We start from the raw sequence: 24968 nt of genomic DNA on the forward strand, positions 1-24968 counted from the left end.
CAGAGACCATTTATTTGAGGGTGGATATGGGCTCTTCCGACATTTTTCTAGTCTGAGCCTTCATTAACTCATCCTTCCGGGCTGGACACATTCTGACTGGACTCAAAGAAGCCTGGGTTAGACCGCTCCTAAAAAAGCCTTCTCTCGACCCCTCAACCCCTGGAAATTACAGGCCCATTACCACGGTGCCTTTCCTGCTCAAAATTCTTGACAAAGCAGCTTACGTGCAAGTTCAAAAATGTATTGAAGACAACCACCTCCGAGATCTTCAGCAGTCCGGTTTCCGGTCAAGACATGGCACGGAAACAGCTCTGCTCGATCTAAAACATCAAATGGATGACCTTAGAGACATGGGCACACCTGCATTGCTCCTCCTCTTCGACCTCTCCGCTGCCTTTGATTTGGTGGATCACAAGACCCTATGCCACCACCTCTCCACCGCAGCCAACTTCTCCCCGAGGTCCTGTGCCTGGATAACCTCCTTCCTGCAGGACAGAGTCATGAAGGTTTTCTCAGAATCCTCATGCGCCAACCCCAGCCTCATCAAGTGTGGTGTCCCACAGGGATCGTGCATAGCACCCACACTCCATAATCTATTCACGAGACCACTATTCAAAATTCTTGACGCTCTGGGCATCTCATACACATGGGCTGATGACACCCAGGTGCTGATCCCCCTCTCTGGTGACTATATATCTGACCTCAAAACCCTCAATGCCATTTACTCCACAATCCAATCATGGATGGCCAAAAACTGGCTCTGCCTCAACAGCGAGAAAACTGAACTCCTGCTGATTGGGGCCCCCTCCACTTGAGGAAACTAGATGAACAATACCAGTCCTTCACAGTTGATAACATCCCTATCGCTGTGTCCAAAGTTATCAAGACGTTGGGCGTCTACATTGAACCTGACCTATCCATGAACAGACAGGTCAATGCAATTACATCCTCTGCAGCGTACCACTCTAAACTCCTCAATGCAGCCAGACCTTACCTTTCCCAACCCAACTGCCTCACCATAGCTAGGGCAATAATTGGGTCAAGGTTGGACTACTGTAATGCCCTCCTAGTAGGCACCTCCCAAAAAGCTTGGCCAAACTACAACTAGCCCAAAATAATGCCCTCAGGGCCGCAACCGGCATCTCTAGACATGACCACATCTCTGAGGCCAGAAGAAAGGTCCACTGGCTCCCGTCAAGGAGAGAATTACTTTCAAAACACTTGCACTGGCGCACAAGTGCCTGCATGGTCGCGCTCCACTTTACCTAGCTCAAAGAATCAGCCTGCACACTCCTATTAGGCCCACCAGAGTGGCCTATACCAACAGAATCCTTGTACCTTCCACCCGCAGAGTGAAAGCTGGCGGTTCAAGCTTCCGCAACATGGCAGCCACGCTGTGGAACTCCCTTCCCCCGTCCATCAGGGGAATTGACTCCCATGCAACTTTCAGGAAGGCCATCAAAACTAGACTCTTTGTCTAAACCACCTTTGCTATGCATTCTGTAACATGATTTGACAATGTAACTCATGAAAATGTCTGTTAACCATAACTATTCTCTGTTTTCAAGTCTCTGCTGGGGCCGCATTCTTGTAACCCTGAATCAAGCCTCCCTAAGCCATCTCATAGCACCTTAATGCCTGAGGGCTACAGTGCGCTTTACAAATGCAAAATAAATAAAGATGATAGGTGGCGAAGAAGCAGTCTTTTCAAACAGCTTTGTGAAGAGCTGCCGCTGCTGTGATTCCTCAGCTTCCTGTCATTACCACGTGCTCCTTAACCTGTACGCATGAGAAATGCTGAGGAAACAGGCAACCGAGCTAGCTCTTTAACCACACTAGCCAAAACATTTTAGATCCTCTCGCAGTCCTGGGTATAAAGCACCCAACAATCAGTTATAATACTGCGTGTATGTTTCCCCGGATTCAGAGGTTCTTAACAAGGGGCTATAGCACCAACATTGTACACAAATAATTAGAAAAGGCCTCTTTAGTGGTCAAACGCAATTGCAGAATAATGTCCAGAAAGACCACCCAAAGTTATTACCTTTTCAAAAAAGAGTTTGAAAAGCAAGAACATTCTCAAGAGAAATTGGAGAAATTTGCATCCAGACAATGTGACTCAAAATGTTTTTCCGAGCGTTCCAGCATTTGCCTATATGAAGAAAAAATCTTTATGGAAAATTGTAGGTGTAGCTGTCCAGGATAGATGTATTATACAATCAAAACAAAAAGGTCCTTTCCCTTGCTTACATTTTCAACACTGTGCAACAATAATATTAGTGCAGTAAGATAGAACATTCATAAAGGGTAAACATATTTACCTTAAAAATGTTGCACTTGTGACTGAATGAATGCAGTTTACATGATTAAGTGCCCAATTGACCAATTTTTTTAGACAGTGGATAAAATAAATTGAATGTACGCACACCTAATATAAAATGACCTGTAGCAATGCTCTAGGTTGCATTTCCAAGACTCAATGGCCTTTTTCAATTTGTGATTATTTAGTGTATCAAAGTACCAAAACGTGGAGGTAATCTTACTACGTTACTATCCCCAAGAGAATTATTTTGGATTCATAAACTCTCTTTGCTTAGCTTGAAAGGCATTAATATAGATTGGGAACTTGTAGGTTTTCTGTGACTCATGTATTTTAACAAAGTGTTATTTTAACAGATTATTATATTATCCACATTTTGTGAGATCTGATATATAATACGGTACAATCCGCACATAGTAAAAAGTGATCGTCATTTTAAGTGCATCATATTCCTTCAAAAAGAATTGGTACGGGTAGTATAGCTCAGGGGCAAAACATTGGTCATGGAAGCAAGACGACGCAGAGCAACACAGGTTCAAATCCTGGATTCGCTCTTAGAAACCTCTTTGGTATTAAGCACGTTATAAATAACCAATTATATAAACACCTCGGGCTAGATGTCCCTGGTGGAAACACCACCTTTAGGAGTGACTAATTGAATATGGTTCTTTATACATACACATGAAGACTATTTTGGCCTTTACTCATCTAGGAGGTATCACTCTAGTCTTTCTATGATGTCACAAGGTTTGTTTCATATTTGTAGAAGGTGGGTTTTGCCGCACATTTGGCAGTAGATCTACGTCAGCTTGATTTGCAACTGCAGAGTGAAATAAACTGCTGTGGTGCTATATACAGAGTAGAAGGTAAGTTCACTTTTCTTTAGCTATAGTATTACCTTCTTTGGACTGATAGTTAATCTGTTATAAAATACTTATGGACTTGTGCAATTTAATACTGCAGGTTGGATGGATTTTTGGAACTGGGACCAGCAGGATTCTTATACGGAAAGCCTGGATTTTATTCAGACTTTTCAGATCTATAAGGTCGGTGATCCAACTCAAAACTTAGTTTTTCTAGGTATAATATTACATGTTTTGAATAGAGTCAGTTACTTTGTTAAGACATTTTTATTGACATATTCAATTTAACACTGCCAGATATATTAGTCTTTTAAATTGGGACCAGTGGGATCCTTGTGCCAACGTTTGTATTTTCTTCTGACTTTGCTGACCTATTAGATTGGAGTTCTACTTTCAGTTTTACTAATTCCCTTTGAATTTAGATATTTGTTCTACTTAACAACATCAAAGCATTTTTTTAATTTTCAGAAATGTGAAATAAGTTAGAATCGTCTGCTCTTGAAGATGGCTCTTTAACTAAACATGAAACACGTTGCGCTTTACACATCTTAAAATAACACTTTGGAGCATCTAGCATAGGTGTTGATTTACATCCCCTTGATGTTAATGGACACTATGAAACTTTAGTGGTTTTTTTAATGATATTTTAGGATAACTCATGTTTTATATTTATGACTATTGATGCAGAATTTAAATTCTCCTGTTTCTTGATGGGCTTCTACATTTTGAATCGTCATTGTTTTGAAATTGATGCTTAGAGATATTGAATTATTTGTATTATCTGTGTATGAAAAAACATTCTTCGTACACACGAGTGCTCATGCACATTTTAAATTAGTATTATTTGGGGAAAATGACTTATGAAATGCATTATTCATTTATCTCTGGGATTCACCCTCACGTGTGCAGTATTGCTTATAAAATTTTCCTAGAGTAGCATTACTTTTACTAGTTTAATAGGGTTTAGCTGAAAACCTCTTATTACTAGCTCTGACAATTTTGTTGTTTCTTTTGTGTTGATATTCAGTGATGTGGGATTTTCCCTGCAGTCCTCTTGTAGGCATATCCAGAAGGCATTCTGGTTTCTTAACCTTTTAGGCCTGGTAAAGCCTATGTGTTTATGAGTCTGTCCCTTGTTGTTGTTTACTAGCATTCAAATGCTCATCTCTCCTGGATAGCTCCTTGGGGTTCAGTGTGACAGGACAAATGAATGGCTTGCCTGGCTATCCCTGGTACTAAGTGGAGGGTCTTGGGCTTCTGCCCACTGCAAATTAGTTTGTTTAGGTTAAAACTTTATGGGAAAAAAAATACACATTTTATTTTTTTTATTTTTACTATTGCAACATTTGGTTTATTACAAATCTTTTTTGCACTTGGATTTAATTAAACATTCGCCATGAAAATGTAAACATTAAAATCCATCATCACGGACAAGTTGATAAAAATAATACAGTACAATTCCTAAAAACAATCTACAATTCATCAGGTCAAAACTTTCTAAAACATTGCAGCACAATTCCTCAAACCCAGATCCCAATTTTTAACACTGTCCTTCATCTTAAGTCCATCACAGTTTCTAAAAACAGAATAGCTAAAATGAGTGAGGTATTTTCCCCACTCAATAAAAGCGACCATTCATTAGGAGTCAGGCTACTGTAGAGGAACAAGAGGACATGTTATCACTAGCTCCCGCCCCTCACCTCTGTCATACTGTAACAGTAGGAGAAGAGCCCTATGTGGGACACCAGCTATGATCCCAATAGCACATCGAGTTTATGAGAGACGATATGCACTCAGACAACCGTATCGAATGGACCCTCCCACTGAGAGTGTGGAAAGGTGTCTGCACACACCATTGGACACCATAGAGCTATAAGTGAAATCTGACAAGAACAGAGTGACATCATAGAGGACAGATACTGAGACTCACTGAAACAATATGCAAAGACTCAGAGTGAAGATGTGACTGAAGGAACAAGAGAAACATCTAACAAATAAGATTCACTTGCCTTTTTGGCAGTCTCTAACTTTCCTAGTATGTCACACCATCTCAGCTTCAAAATGCCTTTGAAAGGCTGGTTTTGTGGGACAGTCGATGATAGGTTGCACTGCCCAACTTATAACTGTCCCTTGACCAGCCATAACAGCCTATGTGAAGAAATGCAGTTCCTCCCCGGGGTAGTCCCGCTGTAAAAAAGTTTGCTCACCTTCCACTAACCATTTCCCCTTTTTCTTTTCACAGCTGAAACATATGCAAGGATGCAATCCGCCATCAAGTGAGTGATATTAACACAATGCCTGGGAATCAGCATGGGTTTGGATCAGACAGATTTCACTGATTTCAGTGCTGTAATCAGCTTTGGTGGAATGGATTCAGATCCTTTTGGACATTGCTCGTTGAAGTAGGTTTTGTGAACACTTTCTGAAATATTGCACTATTTTGAAGACACTGGGCCTTATTACGGGTCGGCGGTAACCGTGCCCGTGATACTGGCGGGTTGCAGCCAGATCTGCAAATATTTACTCGCGCTCGACTTTCCAGTAACACCAGGGGATTACAACCCTGGCGGCCCGGAAAGTCAGGCGCCGGAAAACTGCAAGTCCCTCTAGCACCCTATGAGAGTGGGGACCACAGAAGTACTGGCATCATTGTTAATGCTGCTGGTGCTTCCGTGACGGTCTGCCTACCGTGGCCACTGTGCTTGGCAGGGTCAGACCTGTTGGGCACGGTGGCTTTGGCAGGCAGACCAGTAGTACGTCGGTCCGGAAATAACATGCCGGTAAGCTTACCAGCACCGTTGTTTCCCGACCGGCATGCTTATAATGAGCACCACTGACTTTTATTGAGTTTTACGGCTCCTCTTCACCTCCAATTCCCCCTTCCTTATAGGCCAGTCAAAATCATCTGTCTGCCATAGTACTGGGAAAATTGGATCCCTTGTTCCATTTTGTTTCTTTTTACAAGAGTCTACGAGTCAGTAACAGACACCCTAATTCACCCGACAGTGATTAGGTCTAAGTGCTGTTAGAAAAAAAACACAAAAACATAGCTGGCAGAAGTTTAAAAAAAGCACGTAATGCTCCGACTATGCACCACGTATCTTTATTACACTGACAACTACTCTGCCTCATCACAATCCCCATTTTATTGCATTCTGCTGCCCGCCTATGAATTTAACATGTAATGTGTTCAATAGTCTTTGATTGACAAGAAAATATTCAGTTGGAACCAAATAGTGTGAAATTTTGCAGCCCGGGTTATTTGGAACGATTTTCAGTGGCAGGTAGGTGAGTACCTGTTCTCAAAGAATGCTTGGTGCACCCTTATTTACATCAATGACAGACCAGAGGGTTACCATGCTTGTAAATTGAAAGGGCAAGCATTATAGCCTGTTTCCTGGTCAGTCCACGTAAGGGGTGGATTTTTCTGCAGAAATTTCAGATTTCTTATGTGTACAGACTTTCAAAATGCTCTACAGACTGGAGAAAGCACCTGCAGATTTCAAAATGTTTGGAAAGTTCCAGCAGATTTCTTCTCTATAGCTATGGAATTTTGGCGGATTGTCACAAAGTGTTCCATAGACTTGGACTGCTGCTAGACATGACTCCGCATCATCTCAATCCTCATTCAAAGGAGGCTGAGTAGGTGCCAGTGTAATGAAGATAAGTGGTGAATTACCTGTTTTATTTTTCTCCATCCTAACAGCACTTGCACCTAATCACAGTCCGGTGAATTAGGGTGGCTGCAACTGACTCGTAGACTCTTGTAAAGAGAAACAAAACAGAACTTGGGATCTTATTTTCCCAGTACTCTGGCGAACAGATGATTTTGACTGACCCATAGGGAAGGGGAAATAGGAGGTGAAGAGGAGCTGTAAAACTCAAAAGTTGGTGGGCCTCATAATTGTGGCAGTCCGGAAACAAGGGTGCCAGTAAGCTCACCGGCACCCTTGTTTCCAGACCGTCACACTATGAGTCTACCTCAGATGGGGAGCAGGTGCAAGTGGATCTAGGACACCTGGCCTAAGCCCCGCCCACCTGGTGTCTTCCTTGTTGCCACTTTTTTTCCCCCGATTTAAGGAGCCCTCCTGGCCTAAGACCCTGCCACCTGGTACCTTCCTGGTTGCTGCTCTTTTTCCCTGCTTAAGGAGCCCTCTGCCCTCTTTTCCATTGCAGATGAGGAGCAGGTGCAAATGGATCTAGGTCACCTCACCTAAGCCCCGCCCACCTGATGCTTTCCTGGGTGCTGCTCTTTTTCCCTACTTGAGGAGCCCTCCTGACCAAGGTCCTGCCCACCTGGTGCCTTCCTGGTTATTGCTTTTTCAATACTTAAGGAGCCCTCCAGCCTCTTTTCCTTTGCAGATGGGGAGCAGGTAGTGAATCTAGGACACCTGGCCTAAGCCCCGCCCACCTGATGCCTTCCTGGTTGCCGCTCTTTTTCCCTACTTAAGGAGCCCTCCTGGCCTAAGCCCCACCTACCTGATGCCTTCCTAGTTGCTGCTTTTTCCCTACTTAAGGAGCCCTCCTGGCCTAAGCCCCACCCACCTGGTGCCTTCCTAGTTGTTGCTCTTTTTCCCTAAAGGAGTCCTCCTGACCCAAATCCCACCCACCTGGTGCATTCCTAGTTGTTGCTCTTTTTCAATACTTAAGGAGCCCCCCAGCCTCTTTTCCTTGCAGATGGGGAGCAGGTGCAAGTGGATCTAGGTCACCTGGCCTAAGCCCCCCCCCACCTGGTGCCTTCCTGGTTGCTGCTCTTTTTACCTACTTAAGGAGCCCTCATGGCCTAAGCCCACCCACCTGGTGCCTTCCTGTTTGCTGCTCTTTTTCCCTACTTAAGGAGCCCTCCTGGCCTAAGCTCCACCCACCTGGTGCCTTCCTGGTTGTTGCTCTTTTTCCCTACTTAAGGAGCCCTCCAGCCTGTTTTCCTTTGCAGATGGGGAACAGGTGCAAGTGGATCTTGGTCACCTGGTGCCTTCCTGGTTGCTGCTCTTTTTCCCTACTTAAGGATTCCTCCTGGCCTAAGCCCCACCCACCTGGTGCCTTTCTGGTTGTTTTTTCCCCTACTTAAGGAGCCCTCCAGCCTCTTTTCCTTTGCAGATGCAAGTGAATCTAGTTCACCTGACCTAAGCACCACTCACCTTCTTAGCCCTGCCTCTTCCTTTCTGCTCTTAACTCTTAGTTCAAGGACGTCTCTCGCCCGAGCGTCCAAAATGAAGTGCAGACGAAGACGAAGAAAAGGGCAATTCCTGTTTGGACCAGGAGGACCAAGGACTCAAACCCCTGCACAGACAGCAGGTAAGCATGCACCAACATGTGTTTACTCCCTCTGTCCCCACAGGCCATCCCCACCATCAGGCAATGCAAAGTCAACTTCTCCAGTGCTGGGGTGAGGACAAGTGTTCTGTGGCACAGTAAGTTGTGCATTTGTAAAAGTTATATTCTCGTGCTGCAGTGCATGTGTGCGGTTCGCTCGCAGCGGCGCCCCCCCTGACTGCGTGGTCCCTCGCAACTCCCTATCGTGTGTGCTTTGCACCCCCCTTTTCCAGCCTCCTGCATCCCCATGCGCCCCCTTTGCTCTTCCTCATTGCGCCCCCTTTGCTTTTCCTCATTGACTGCCCTGTTTTGCATTCTATTGCTTTGTGCGCTGCATTTGTCGACTGCTTTGTTCTTTTGCATATTGTTCTGTGTTCTGCTGTGCTCCACCACCCTCTATGTTCTCTTTTTAATAACTGCTCTGTTCCTGATGTCCTGGGAACCTGATTTGCTTACCAGACTGCCCTGTTTTCTGCCTGTTATTCTGTCTACTTAGTCAATCGTCCACTATTGTCTTGTCCCTTTCTGTCTCGCCTGCTTGCACCCCTCCTCGTGTCCCCCCCTAGTGTCCCCCCACCCCTCTTCCTCTCTTCCTCCACCTACTCTATGGTGCTCTCTGTTTCTCCTATCTTTTCAAACTGCTTCTCTATCGACTATCCTGTTCTCACTAAGTCTGATAAGAAGTTGTTCAAAAAGGATATCCTGGTCTCCAACCCAGGCCTCCTATCGCTGACACCTATACCAGTGCTTCCTCTAGACATACCCTCACCAACATCCTCTTTGTCGTTCCCCCGCCAGACCTATGGACTCTTCACATGGTCTATGTGCTCTCTCCTTTCTCTTTTTCTACCATTAATGGTGGCACATGGTGGGAGGCCCTCCTGGCCCCCTTCCACTCCTCTAAGGTCATCATTTATGTTAACCTGAATGGCACCATCATGGTCCAAGGCCCTCAGGCCAACCTTCTCCTCTTTGATAGACGCTTTCCGTGCCTCATCAATTTCCTTTCTTCGCTTGCTCTACCTTCTCTCCCTTCTTCGGCTTCCCTGCCTCCCCCTCTGCCTAATCCTTAGCTACCTTGCCCTCTCCTCCTTCCCTTTCTGCCCCCCCTCTGTCTCCTTCTACACCTCTGCAGGGCATACCTCTGATTTGTACCCCTCTTCAGAAGTCTTTCAAGGTGGCAACCATCTCCATATTGCCACTCAACTCTCGCTCAGCTGTCAAACACTCCACTGAAATCTGTTGCTTCCTGGAACAAATTGATCTAGATGTCCTTGGTCTCACAGAGACATGGTTCATGGCCAACTGTCACAAACTTGGCACTCTCCTCTCCGATTGCTACAAGATCCTCTCAGCGCCCAGATCAAACCGTTCCAGAGGGGGTGTAGTCCTCTTCCTCCTCCTCTTCCTCCTCCTCCTCTTCCTCCTCCTCCTCCTCCATCTCTTCCTCTTCCTCTCCCTCCTCCCTCCCATCCTGACACAGCCCTTTTCATTCTCCACTTTTCTATCTCGGATACTCTTGATGTGCTTTCCTCTGTCATGAGAATCCACTTGAAGGCCAAAGCCCAGTGCAACTCCTGGTATGACTCTGACCTCGTCACCCTTAAACGCAAGTGCAGGGTGGCTGAGAGGAAATGGCTAGCTTCCTGCGCATCCTCTGACAAACTGGCCTGCCGCCTGCTCCAAAGGCAATACTAGCGCTCTCTCTCTGCACTAACAGAGCCCACATCCAAGCCTGCATCTATGTGGCATCTAACAACTCGGCTGAACTCTTTAAATCTGCAAGGAGCTGGCCAATCCTGCTGCAGTCTCTACCTTGTCTGTCCCCTCCCAGACCCTCTGCATGGCCCTGGCTTCTCATTTCATCTCTAAAACCCAGGACATCCTGTCCACCCTCGTGTCCTCTCCTCCTTCTCCCTCTACTCTCTACTCTACCTCTGGCCCTCCTGTGGCCACCTCTCCTCCCTCTTTCTCTTCCTTTCCTCTGTTCTCCCCTGACAAAGTTTCTAGACAAGTCAGATCTATGAAAGTTTTGTCAAAACAGGTTCTTCCCTGTTCTTCCAAAACCATCAAGGACCACATTGATACCCGTGCTCCTTCCCTAGCTGACTTCTGCAACCACTCCACCACTGGAGCCTTCCCTTCCCCCAGAAGCACTCTCTTGTGCACCCTCTTCTCAAGAAACCCTCAGCCAACCCCTCCTTCCCAGCTAACTATCGCCCGATCTCCATCACTCCTTTCCTGGGCAAACTCCTGGAAAAACTGGCCATCTCCCAGCTTAATCTTCACACTGAATCTGTTGGTTGTCTCCATGACCCTTAGTCTGGCTTCACAGGAGCCAGAAGCACGGAAACTGCTCTCCTGAACATCCATGAAGACCTGCTCTCTAACCTTGATTCTAATCTCCCCTCTGTCCTCATCTTACTCGATCTCTCTTCTGCCTTTGACACGGTCAACCATGCCATCCTTCTCAATCATCTCCGTGATGACCTGAGTATGACTGATCAGGCCCTGGCCTGGCTGACTTCGCTCCTCCCCGATTGATGCTCCCAGGTCCAACTTGGGTCCTTCCTTTCCTCTATCTCACTCTCTACCTGTGATGTTCCCAGGGGTCCAACTTCTCTCCCTGGCTGTTCAACCAATACCTGGCACCTCTCGCCTACCGCATTGACGCTCTCTGCTCCAACTTTCAGTGCTATGCAGATAACACTCAGCTCGTTTTCAGGCTCCCCTCTACCACCTCTTCTTCTCTCATCTCTGTCTGCTATCCAGGAGTGGTGTGCCACCAATGATCTGTGCCATGCCAGTAACACAGATTCTCCTAATCGGCACACCTGCACCATCCTTTCCTGTCACTCTCTGGCCGGCCTCCCTTGGCCCTCTACCTGCTCCCACCTGTGAGGCTAAGAACCTCAGGGTAATCTTTGAATCCACACTCTCCTTTTCTCCTCACATATCTGACATCTCCAAGAAGTCAAACTGCCAACTGCACTTTCTCAGAGTTATTCTTCATTTCTTCTCCTTCCCCGAGAAGCTTACTGTCTCTAGAGCTCTAGTTCTCTCTAGGCTGGACTACTGCAACAGCCTCTTTCTAAATCTTCCTGCTTCTGCTCTCTGCCCTCTGCCCTCTGCCCTCTGCCCTCTGCCCTCTGCCCTCTGCCACTCTTCCAGAACAGGACTGCGAGACTTGTCCTTGGCCTCAAGTCCAGGGATTGTATCTCTCCAGCACTGACATCTCCCAGTGGCTGCAAGGATTATGTTCAAGACCCTCTGCATGGTCCACAAGGCCTTCTGAGGCCTGGTTCCTCAATACCCCCAACTCTCTCTTCGTAAATACCTTCCTACTCGAGCTATTCGCTCCTCGACCTCCAACTCCTTCAGGGTCAGTCGCTTCTCCAATCCAAGCAACAAGTTGATGGTAGATCTCTTTCTTCGACTGGGACCTCCCTCCGGAACATCCCCCCTGCCTCTCAAACTCAAGGAGAACCATCTCCGGTTCCGGAAGCACCTAAAGACCTTCCTCTTTGCTTCTGCCTTCTCTCTTCCTATCCCCTGCTGATTTCCTGTATGATACTGCACTGGTCACCTGGCTACCCTCTGATTTTGGCCCAGGACCCTACCCATCCAGTTGCACACCCGCACTACCTCCTGGCAGCCACTGCACTTGGGTCTGTATCTGTAACCATGCAGTCCCCCTACCTGCACTTTTGAACACCTGCTGTCTGCACTTACCCTTGCACCTCCCACCTGCTAGCCGTACGTGTTATTGTTTTGATCCCATGTACAGCACTGCCCCCTCCCCTTTCCCCTGGCACTTTTCCCCTCCCCAGTACTTGTGTGATCTCAATGTCACTTGGCCTAGTAAGATCGTTCTCTGTCCTCCCTCTGTTCCCCCTTCCTTGCCTCGTCATGCCTTAAAACACTTGTGTATAGGCGCGTTACAAATGCCATATCATACCTGCCGGGGCCGCAGCAGCCCCGGTAGGTAGACCCATCACGGAAGCACCAGCACCGTTAGTAACGGTGCTTCCATCTCCCCATTCCCATGGAGTCCTATTGGACGCCATGGGAATGGGGAGTTACAAAATCCGACGCCCGACTTCTCATGCCGCCGGGACTTGTAATGTCTTGGTGGCACTGGGAAGTCAGGCGCCGAATTTGGTGTTACGGGGTTGGCAGCAACACGCCGGTGGCACCGGTGGATAACTGCCAACCTCGTGGCCCAGAGTCTTCAAAATAGTGCAATATTCACAACACCTACTTCAATGACACCTGTCCAAAAAGGATCAGAATCCATTGCACCAAAGCTGAATTGCAGTATTGAAATCAGTGAAACCTGTCTGATCCAAACCTATTGCCTAACCTGTGCTGATTCCAAGGCATGGTGTTGATTTCACTCACTTGATGTCAACTGCAGAGACGACTTTCCAGCAGGCATGCCCGTCTTCTGCGCTTTCTTTCCATTATGTCGTGCATGGTCCCACCTTACTGATGCCTCTTAGAGAGTTCTGTTGGGATAATTGAACCCAGCAAGATGGGAATCAGAGGGGACCAACTCCGATTACCCATATAGCGGTAGCTAATCCATTTCATTTTAAGTTTCTAGTCCCGCCCTCCTGGTATCTCGCTCAGCCCCGAAACAGTGCAAATAAAGCTGAATAAAAGTGAATATGAATGACGCGTGGCACCGCATTCCAGCGTCCCATGTGATGAGCATGTTATACATCCCATACCATAAGAGTACCCCATTTAGATGCTAATACGCTATGGGTCTAGGAAATCTATGTAACTGTGGTCGGTTCAACGCCACCAAATGGACAGCTGCAGAATGTCTCCAAGGGGTAGAGAACCATACAGACACAGCCGTCCTCCTGCATTCCCATGGTCTCCCAGCGGGCATTATCTTTCAAGAGGACACCTTTACAATACGTGCCTACAAGCCCTTTACACAATTATATTTTGTAACGTAGTGTAATTGCAAGCACTGCATTCAGAGGTTTTACCGCCACTGTCCCGGCATTGAGTTTATGCCTCCAGTTATTGCCTTTATCTGTGCAGGGGAAGGGATGCAAACCAATCCCCTCGCCTTCCCTGCTTTCGCTGGCAGGTTTCATTATTGCTGTCATCTTTCGAAGGTGGGGATTCCCTTTGAGGTTCTAGTCTTCATTTTTGTAACCCCCAATATGAATCACACTCATATGCATTTGTTCTAGAGATTCTGCAGACTTGCCATTTTAAGGAGCTTTTGAGTTAGCATTGAATAGTCAAAATATGTTGCTATGTGCACCAATCCTAATACCATCCAAAACAAGCATTGGCAAAGACAACGTGTTTGGCTTTTGTGTAGGCATGGAATAGGCGTTTGCCAGGCCCTGACATATTGTTACTAACTGGCCATAATATGGCAAATGCTGGAAAATGGTGCAAGAAACTGAGCATATAATACCTGTGCCTGCCAAATACCTATTTAATACTTATACTGAAGCCAAAACAGTGCTTGTTTGTTTTTAGCAAGCCTTCAAGTGCAAGGATCAAATGCATGGTTCAATACTGTTTATAAATCAAGTGGCTGAAAAAACATTTGGTTAATACATATTTTTTTTAAACCCAAGAGGACACTTGCAGGCTGCTTAGAAATAACACTGGCAGGCACTGTACAGCATAAGGTTGGATGTTCCGGCTTGTCAAAGCTACTCGGGAGATATGCTTTGGTTAGGGAGGGCAGGTAGTGGGTGGAAATGGCCATAGAGGATGTACAGCCAGTGGCTGGGTAAGTAACTAAACAAGAACCACAAGCTATGTCTCCCTTATCACATCCCATGTCCCTCCAATCTGTACTCCAATGCAACAGTTTTAGCTTCTAAGTGGTGCTTAAGCGCTACCTAGCAGCCCAAACTTAAAAGTGGTGAAGAATCCCAAGGCACTATGAAAGGAAAGTGTTGTCAAGGTTTAGAGCACAGGGAACATAAGGATGCCGCGCTGATCAGAGCTTTTTTGTGGCATACATCCTGCTGCCAGTTTGTAGATTCCCATGGGCCAGTGCTCATTTGTCCCTAGGATTTGAAAGGATAGAGTTGGGGTGGGAATCAAAAGAAACCGGCGCTTCGTAGTGAGATTCTAAGTAAACCTCTTTGGTACTTTGGTAAAACCCTTGAGAGAAGGATCAATGATGTTCAGGGTTGGATTGCATTACTGTTTTTATTAGAGTTCAAGGTGCTGACACGTGTTTCGTCCCCACAAGGGTCTTTATCAAGGCTGTGGTATTTGTGCACCATACCGCAATTGACAATATTGTACATATATGTCAAAATGTGCGCGCAATAGAATGTTTTTAAAGATATAACCAAAAGGTGATCAGTGTTCGGTGTAGGTGAGGTGAGTGATCCAGGTTTGGTCAAAGGATGAATACCACGCGAAGTATCATGTGAATTACATTTTATACATTTCACATATGGTATTTATTGAATTCCAATCATTTGCATATTGCATAAGGTAAACATTGTATGAAAGAGCACATTTGAGCGGAACGACGCCAATGTTCAATGTGACCTCATGCACTAAACACTAATCTGGTTTAATTCAGCGACACTCTCAGCCACAAAATCAATAGCTTCATCAATTGTAGAACCAAATATGTGTGTATGCGATTATCTGTGTTTGCAAACTTACATATATTGGAAGCACAATCTGGGAACTTCGAACAAGGATGCGTGAACACCTGAACCTCCTCAAATCATCAGATGCAAGATATCCACTGGCCGCACATCGGCAAGAAAGGCACACTTATTTCACCAGGTGGATTAAAAAAGCGTTCCGCTCAAATGCTGATTTTCAACATGAGTAGGTCTAAAAATAACAGCTGCCGGATTCACCAACCAAATGACATGATTCTTCTCTTCTAATAAATAACACTAAAAAGTATGTTCCTAGGCCCTCTCTCTGTAGCAGCTATATACATTATTGACCCTTTAGGAAAAGGTGACACATTTCACTCAACTACTGTGGATCACCCATGTGTTACCTGTGTGTCTCTTATCTTTTCCTCAAACTCCTTTCCAGAACTCACGCATGTGTCGCAACCATTTGTACCATTGGGGCTTTTCTGGGAAATATTTTTCTTGGCTAAACAAATAGAGAATAGTCTTATAAAAAGCTGGGGGCAGATTCTAGCATTCAATTACATAAGGACTCTCAAGTATATTATTCAATTTGATTAGCTCGGGATTTAAGACAAAACAATGCTGAAAAGCGTACCTGATTCCAGCAGTACTGTATTCCTTGTATGTCTCTCTCAGCACAGCCATCAGTGGTTCCAGCTCACTTTCACGAAGAGTAGGTGGACCGGGCAGCTGCACAAACTGCTTCAGCAGATGAAGGGTCTTGTTGCTGAATAGTGTGTCATTATGAAGGGCTTCGTATTCATACAGTGCGCCCTCCCAAACGAGATCACTAATCAAGTCCTCAATCTCCCTGCTCTCATTCATTCCACTGTGAGTGTCTTTGAATTGGGTGGACGCGCTCCGTCCTCGGTGCCCATCGCGCTGGGTACGAAAGTGGGAGAAGTAATGCATGAGTTTGCTTACTTCCGGCAGATCAGCGGATAGATCATCCCGGTGTTCCTCCTTAAGCGACTGGCTGATGAGCTGAAACATGTCGACGAGGTCTTTGACAAAAGGGGACATGCTCTCTGACTTATTTGCACTTGACCATAGGCAGATGAGGTCATTTAGTAGTTCTGCGTATGTCGCGTTTCTACCCTCGCTGGTCCAGTTCCTGGAGGCCTCAACACATTTATCAAAGCGTAATAAGCTGGTTTCCAAAAATGTTGCATTGAAGAGTTTCAGAATGTTGGGTAGACTCAAAGGGCTGGTTGGAAGCTGGGACTTGGAAAACTCTATTGTCTCCGTTATTTCAGACAATAATAAATGTAAGTTCAGGTCTGGCATTAACATGCTCATAGTTCTGTTCATTTCAAGCCACATGTTCTTAAAGCCCTCAACCAAGCTTGGGTTTGTGTACATAGCTGATAGAGCAGGGAGCAACGCATGCATTTGTCCTACCACTGGGAACAGCGTCAGCACAGGTCGCAATGTGACCAAAAGTTCCGGGAGGATTCTTTTAGTTTTGTCGCCTATATTTGTCATTGTTTTTAATATTGAAAGGCTTTCATTTAAAAGTGGCATATATGCACTTTTGTGTAGGCTCATGGCATAAAATATTAGGTTCAGGGTGTCATTTGCTGTCATTGGCGTGGCTTGCATGTGGTGCAAGATCTGTGAAAGCTTTGATGCTGCTTGAGTAACTGGATTGGAAAGACAAGATCCTGGGTTAAGCAACGGTTTTGGGGGGAGGACATGTGATAACTTTCCCCAAACCTCAGAAAGCATCCCTAGACTGCTACAGTTGACGTGGTAGGCCTCAGAGAGATTTGCCAGGAGCAAGCTCCATTCCTCGAACTGGTGAAAGAAGCATGAACCTTTATCAGCAAGCTCCCTCAAGAAAGGATCATCTGGACATTGAAATTCACCATGTGGAAGAGTCAGCCTGATGCGCTGAAACAGATCAGTGAACTGTTCCTTCCCAGAGGAAGCATTTCCCCCTTCTGCAGAACAGTTACTGAAATGTGCTTTATGGAAGGTGTCGGATAATGCGGATTCTGTTTGATTGCAGTAGAAAAATGCCAGGAGACACTCATAGACTGGGGATTCTACAACGGGCATCTCTATAAGTAAGACCAATAGCTGCAAAAAGAGGGTCTCCATGTTGGTTGGGTCATGCTTGGAAAATGCTGACATCAGACTTTCCTGGCTACGTGTAAATCTGTACATATCTTTAAAACTCTCTGTGATATTCTTGTGATGCATTCCCTCCAAGAGTGAAATTCCTTCAGGAACAGCCAAGATCACATGCATAAGGTTCCTAAAGTTCAACTTCTCAAACAACTCAGACATGGGGGAGGTTGTGTTCAAATTCCAGGATTCTGATTCGTCTTTGAATGGTTTCAGCCAATCGCTGAACCTGACCAGAGCATCGTGGGCATATGTGGAGGCTTTCATCTCCACCAATAGGCGGCTAAGGTTCATAAAGACTTGCTCAAATTCGCTTAATAGGGATTTTAGATCGGACCCTTCGAGAATCTGCCCAAGGGTTTGGTTTTTCATCTTTGATGAGTTTTCAAGAGCACTCAAGAGCTGTTCAATGGAACCAGAAGTTACATTTTTTGTCCAGATATTGGGAGAGAGTTTGTTCAGGAATGTTGGGATTTGTTTTAGGAATTCAGTTATTAATTGCCTATGATTTACATAAATCTCATGAAGCCATCGAGATATGTTTGAGGCTTGGTTGATCAGCTTTTTAGAGAACACTGAGTCTGAGCCAGGCATATGTCCAACATATTGTAAATATCTGCTTAAATGGTGGATGATTGTTTCAATCTTTCCATCCGTGTTATTCACAAGGGTGAGAATTAGCTGGATTATTGCTGTACTCTCTTCTTTGAAGGAAGAATTTATGAGTGGTGACATATGTGACATGGTGCGCAGATATGCGGCTATAACCTCCATATCGGAAGAATGCAAAGGGCATGAGAGAGCAGTCACATTGAAAGCCATGTAGATAAGCTCCCAGGAGTTCTTTAACATTGAATCTGTACTGTTAGTACTCATCAAATGTGTTAGGAAAGTTAACAAATCTTCGGTTTGTGTGTGGTTTGAAAAGGAATCGTGGAGCTCACCAACCGTTTCCATTACTTGTTTCCACCTGTTCCATGCCAGGACTCCATCTACTTTAGTACTGAAATCCAACATAGTGTTGATGGCTGCCAATACCATTGGCTGGGCTTTATTTCCCCCAGCCTTATGGCTTTCTGCAACTAATTGGGTTATATTTTTAAAGAGCTCAGCCCAAAACTGCATGTCACGATCCAAAGTCGTATTATTCAAAAATCCTGTCACCTCCTTCAGTTCATTGAGTAGTGTACTTTCAGACCCACTACCAGAAGAGCGCAGGATATTTGAGAATGCGCCTACAAGAGAATACATACTACTATCCAGAGATTTAAACTGAGAACTCAGTGTCATAACAATATCTAGTGTGTGATCTAAAAGATTAGAGGACTTGTTTACTCCTACCATGAAGTTCTGCCACCCAGTAATCATTCTTTCTGTTGCGTTAATGGCTTCCGTTAAGCCATCTGTGGGAATTGAACTGGTGGCATTGAGTGTGTTGCTAATGGTCCTCATAAAATGTCCAAGAACCTTGAAATCTTTCCAAAGTTTGAAATCCGGTGCGTTAGCCAGAATTGTCAAAAAGTTTCTTGCAAAACTTGCAGTATTGTTAAAAGCAAAGAATGTGGCAGCACATGTTTGATTGTTGCCTGCACGGTGCAGTTCCTCTTTGAGTTGCACAAGGCCCATCTGCAGTTTCGGGATGCATTTTGGATCCATGCTTAATATGAGAGACATCTCTTCCAAGACTCCTGCACCCATCTGGAACCATGTGAGCAGGCAGCACAGAGATGCATTCCCCTGCCCCTGACTCATGTGGCTTGAAATGTTTGTGAACACTCCTGCCAGCCCCTGTAGAGATGAGCCGTAAACTTCTGCTGAGTGACTCATAGGTGTGCTGTTGGCATGACCGTATTCAGTGCAGTGGAAATTTAAGAGGTGCCCAGGTGCGCTATCAAAAAGTTGATTTAAATATCGGAAAGCAACAATGTGAAAGTCATTTTCTACAGAGAAATTTTTTAGACCCAAGAGTGTTTGATAGATAATCTGCATTTCTGCATGTCCTTTTTGGGCTTGATGCTGAGCGTATTGCTCAAGAAAACTGTAAACTGTGAATATTTGTTCACAAAGAGACTTATTGGAGAGGTTTTGGAGAACGCTAACAGAGCCATCCAGAAATTTCATATTTTCCATGACAGCTGGTAGATCCAGTTGTCTCAACATATGAGACATCACTTCTGAAATCCCAAAGAGGACACCAACTAAGGATCCATTGTTATGGATGTTCATGAAGCCATCAGCATTGTAATGGATGGTTGCCAGTATTTCAAGCAACATCACTGCGGTCCCACGGGTTTCCTCTGGCATCCCATGGTGCAAGCCATTCAGCATTTCCTCCAGTACCTTCATCTGAGACGACATTTCTGATGAGGATGTGTTTGCAGAGGCATTTTTGACAAAATTGATGAGACCAAGAACTGCATCTGCATGTGCTTGATCCAATAAGCCAATCTCGCATAAGTCATTTATGAAGAGTTCACCTACGTATACCTTATCCTTTTCGACTGTAGATAATCCTTCAACATCTGAAAGGAACGTCTCAAAAAAAATCAGACTAGTATTAAGCATGTGTAGGTCTTTTTGTGAAGAAAATGCTGCAAAAGTCAACAAAAGGTCCTTCAGAATGTCTGTTTCATCATCTTTTTGTGGATTCCCAGAAACAAAGGGATTGTGTAGTGGAAGTTCAAGCTCACTGAAGATCGGGCTCATTAACATTTGCCAAAATACTTCTGAATGTTGCTCTTCAGGCCAAAGACTTGATATTAAATTAACCCTGTCCAGGATCTCATGGATAAATTCACTAAGCAATTTAAAGTCAGGATCTGATTCATCGTCATCCACCCCAGAAAAGCTGTTGATCCAGGCAGCGGCATTGTTCAAAATGTTGTCTAGAAGAGCCTGCATCTCAACTGTGCTTAAAGGCAAAGAATCATTGGAATGGAATATCTGTTGCATATATTCCACAAGGGTTGACATGAAGACCATCGTCTCGTCTCCTTTCAACTGTGCTTCTTTCTCGGTCTTCAGGATTTCTTTTATAGTCGTCATCGCCCTGTATTATAAAGATAAAAACATTGGAGTTAGTTTTTTAATAGAAAATGCCATTAAATCCACATTTTTCATTAAGATTTATTCCGATTCTTAATCAAAAGACAAGATGGGCTGGAGTCAAAGATGGAGAACGGTGTATAGTGGGCTCAGTTTCAATGTGGTGCCCTTGCATATATCTTGCATATATCTTGCATTATTATACCTTTGCTGAGCAATGGGTTTGGCGTAAGCAAATGCAACTGAAATATGAGTTATGATGAAAAAAATATAGAACTGCAATAGGGGAAATTTGGATAAAACCCCCCTTCCATGTCGGCCAGAAAGGATCCGGAGTGGAAGCAACAGCAGTGGCATGCGCTGCCACAATCAGGTAAGTGGGGGATGGGGAGAGAAAATAAGGGAAGAGACGGTGGGAGGGAAGATGGCAGGTGGGTGAAGCAGCCATTAAGTTGCTCGGAACATTGGCTTACATCAGTAGTTTCAGCTCGTGTTCCGAGCAACCTGATCGTTGCTCACCCCCTCCCAGGTGATACTATAAATTATTGATACTTTCAGTTCTGTGACCTCAATGATTTGCAATGAAAATTAGGGCATAGTTGACTTTCTCAGGCCAATTAAAGCAAACCTTGTATAGTGGGTCCACCACTTCAACCTTCCTAAGCTGATTCACTGCCTGGCCACTTGTGTTACTCAATCTAAACACAGTTACAGTCAGACATGTAGGACTGCTACCCCAAATAGCCCTTGTCATATCCCAATGGTGATGGATCAATGTTTTCTTGTACTATCACATCAACTGCTCTCAAGCAAGTTTGGACCCTCCTTGGAGAACCACTCACATCTAACAGGTGATTCCCTTGCCAACAATAACTATTTGTCACAAGAGTCTTTGTGAGTGCTAAGGATGGGTCCTAGGAGAATTTGTACATGTCCCTAGAACTTGTCGTCTCTGATAACACAACCTTCCTGCAGCATTTTGGAAGTTCAAAGTCAAGTCTGGCTTTTAAGATCTAACTGCAGGCCTTTTTAGGAGGTGTTCACAACCTTTGACCAGAATGGCAGACTTCACAAAAGGATTGTGCAGATGTTGCCACCACACTTTTGTAAACCATATGCTAGAAGTTATTTCTATATAGCGCTTGTCCTCCCTCTACCTAAAAACAGTTTCAAGAGATGACTAATGCAGCGACCTCATAATCTGAGCCAACTGCAGGCCTTTTGATGAGGTGTTTGCAATCCTTTTGCGAAGCCTGTCATTAGGGTCAAAGGTTGTGAACATTTTGACACCCCACTTTGTAGGCCATTGCTAGATGTTACTTCTGCATGGCCCCTGGCCTCTCTGTGCCTCACAATAGTTTTAAGAGCCAACTAAAGTGGAAACCCTCACAACTTGAGCAATCAAAGCAATTATTAAACCACACACCAGAATACATTAACACTCGAAATAAATGAGTTATCTGACAAAATACTAATTTGTCTTTTTAGTCCCAATCATTAAAGACACAACAAAACGACTAGCTTTGTCTTTCATATTTATAAGTTATTGTTGCGGCTGTCAATCAAGAGTGAGGAAAAAAGAATTACTAAACTACACAAAGGATTATGGTCCTGATAAATGCATTATTAATAACATGCAGGAACAGGTTGAATATCATTCAGATTTTTGAAGATATTTTTAAGATAGTAAATTTTGGTAAGCCACTGTGGTTCTACGACGAGATTAATGAATTTCAGAACCCCACAGTAGACTCATTTTTTGGTGTTCATGTTGTTCACCTGCTTTCTATTGCACAAAGTTTAATGGCAATAGACAGATGTCCACCATGGGGGACACACACTAATAAGGACATTGTCTCCCATGTTTAATAGGCAGCATACCATAACTGGGAGCAGACATTCTCCTTGCCTAAGGCAAATATTGAGTTATTCTTCATTTCAAGAATTACAAAGCATTATTATTGCCTTTGTTCCAGTCCTGACACCATCCATCTTGACTTGCATGGTAGCCTCAAACAAGGCTGGTGTTTCTCTCATCTGCCCATTGTTCAAACTCAATATGCAGCTGAATCAGTCTTACCAATCCCAGAGTTGTAGCATAACTCTGCCCCCTGGCTACCATCCTTCATGTCCGATATGTGACTGACGGTGCCCTTGAAATACCAGCCTTCGAGTTTAGGGCTGCTTAGGCCCTATCTACCTTTGAACGTGGCATGTCACTGACCCTTCAGCAGCCCTACCAGCTTCCATCTCCAGCTCTGTCATTGCGCTTTTCCCCACTCAGACACCAGCATGCTGTGGATTCTCCTTTTGTGGCAGTGAAACCATCAGAACTCTGCAGCAGCTGTGAACAATTCCCTGAATGGAAAACCAACTCCTAGGCCCTCGATAGATTAAGATGTGAGTCATTACCTCAGAAAACAGCTTGTCACTTGATTTCTGTTCCACAAAGATCCAGAATTCAAGGGGGGATTGTTCACCGCTTTCACTGGTTCCTCTGCTGGTCCCCATCAATGTCCTTTCCTTGGCCTTCAAAGCCATTGGTGATTCCTCCTCATCTCTGCTGACCCCACTCACACCCTTCTTCCACTTCTACGCCACAGCCTTTGCCTTGTCAGCCTGATAGACTTCTACCGCACCCGCAGCTTTTGGGACCACACACCCTCTACCTCTAGCTCTCCTGCTGCTCTTGAGGTGAGACACCCCTGCCCCACCGAAATTAAAAACAAACCCTTATGTACCACCTGATATGACTGGATGTTTTGAGCGAGGTACTGCAGGTGGGCTTTGCTGGGGCATGATGTGGTTAATTGGCATAAAGAAACTGCATGACTGAAGGTACTGTGTACATTCTAATTAATGATACTTTTTATATGCCGCTTCATGCCACATTCCTCCTACTTCTAGGTGCTGTATCTTGTGTTATTACCCAAATTAATGCTACTCTTTGTATTCTCCTCATAAGGCCGATGGGCTAAGTGCAGGGGCATAAGAACCAGACGGAATGTGGCAGGGACTCATCCCCTCCACTACCTAAGGCTCCTTCCTGTCTGAGCCGGGCGGATCATAAGCTCGAAGCTATCCTCTCTGCAACTAAGCCAATAACATTCATTCTATCCAAGGACTCTGGCCTGAAGCCCCATTACTTCTTTGGTGAGTCTCGCTATCCTACTTGCACTATTGTCACCCATTGCCTGCCTTTCACATTCCACCTTGTGATCGCCACGCCATCCAAACTTCTTGTCAAGCCCAGCTCTCCCCCACTGGCACCCACAATAACATTCCAGCAGTGCTCCACTACTCTGTGCCATAAATCATCCCTCTCCTCACTTCCATTGGCCAGTCCAACCTTATTCCTATGTTTGATCTCACCCATGGCCTGCACTAATGCACTTGACATTTGCCTGCCTTTGTAATGCAATAATTCTGCGACCTCTTCACAAATAGTTCATAATACATGTTGATACCCTAGGATTTTGCTTACACTATCAACTATCCTAGCCTCATTGTTTATTCCGGTATATTCCAGAGTCAATTGCTTTAGTCAGGCCACTTCTCAGCTACCTAGCAACATTACCAACTATTTACCAATGTGTTCCAAATATATTCTGTACATGCTGCGACACCTTGTCACCTTGATAATCTTCATATTGTATGTGCTCAAGCACTAATCATATTCATGACAATAAATGAAGTAGCATATGTTGGGACATAATATTTTTCAGGGTGTGTTCAAATGTTCCTCAAGCTAACACTATTTATTTGCCATAGCTCATGGGTCTTGTATTACATAACCTGCTTGCGGGAGGCTTCTCACCTGCACGCCATTGCGTCTTATTAGATGAATGCACTAATATATGAGCTTTTCTAGTATTCCTGACCTTAGCCTTATTTGCCACACTGACATGCAATATAGCAGTATACTGTAATCCTCCTGCTATCCCACTATCTCACAGTGAACCGCCTCACCATCAGCAACCCTATCACACCCAGCCTAGTGCTGCCAAGCCTCTGCACTTGACATGGCCGACCTATGCAAGGTAACATTAACCATGGCTACATTTCTACCGGTCCTCAACACCATAGCTTCCACTAAGTTCCTACCCACTCTCCAGTTTAGTAGGATCTCAAACAATGCTAAACTAGGAACTATAGCCTACAACCACTGTTGCCTCACTCCCACACAATGGATCCAGCAGTTTGCTACCCGCCCGACTCCTAACCAACCTTGCCCTGTAAATATTAGAAACTTAAGACTAGGCTCTCTATTAAAGAACACTTGGTTGTCTAACATGCATAGCATAACGCACCCCTGCACCAAGACTATTAGAGACAACTTGGTACCTAAAAGTACTACCAACCCCATTTGTCAACCTGTTCCCAACACCCCCCCCTCTAGTCTAAGTACACCTTCATTAGATGAATCTCATCATAGCAAAGGAGCCCTCAAACGCCAGGTCTGTTAGCTCATGCACTTTATATTGTTGATTTCATCTAACCACCTCGATTTCCTAGCTATTACGGAAAAGTGGCTACATCCCACATTGGCCCCACCCTTTCCTTAGCTATACCTGAAAATTACACAAATTCTCATAACAGATAGGGAAGCCAGAGGTGGCGGAGCAGCAATCATTGCTC

At 44.9% G+C, this 24968-nt stretch overlaps 1 protein-coding gene across 1 annotated transcript in view; it reads right to left on the reverse strand.

The window, feature by feature from the left end:
• ABCA13 (ATP binding cassette subfamily A member 13) overlaps positions 1–24968 on the reverse strand; it is a 2251223-nt gene that overhangs the window by 2215324 nt on the left and 10931 nt on the right. The window contains exon 2 of the mRNA XM_069613428.1: positions 15751–20334. Within this exon, the coding sequence (XP_069469529.1) occupies positions 15751–20334 (4584 nt within the window). The remainder of the gene's footprint in view (positions 1–15750; positions 20335–24968) is intronic.

Source organism: Ambystoma mexicanum, chromosome 5p, assembly GCF_040938575.1.
Source record: "Ambystoma mexicanum isolate Mex_15411 chromosome 5p, UKY_AmexF1_1, whole genome shotgun sequence".
In the NCBI taxonomy this organism is placed as follows: domain Eukaryota; kingdom Metazoa; phylum Chordata; class Amphibia; order Caudata; family Ambystomatidae; genus Ambystoma; species Ambystoma mexicanum.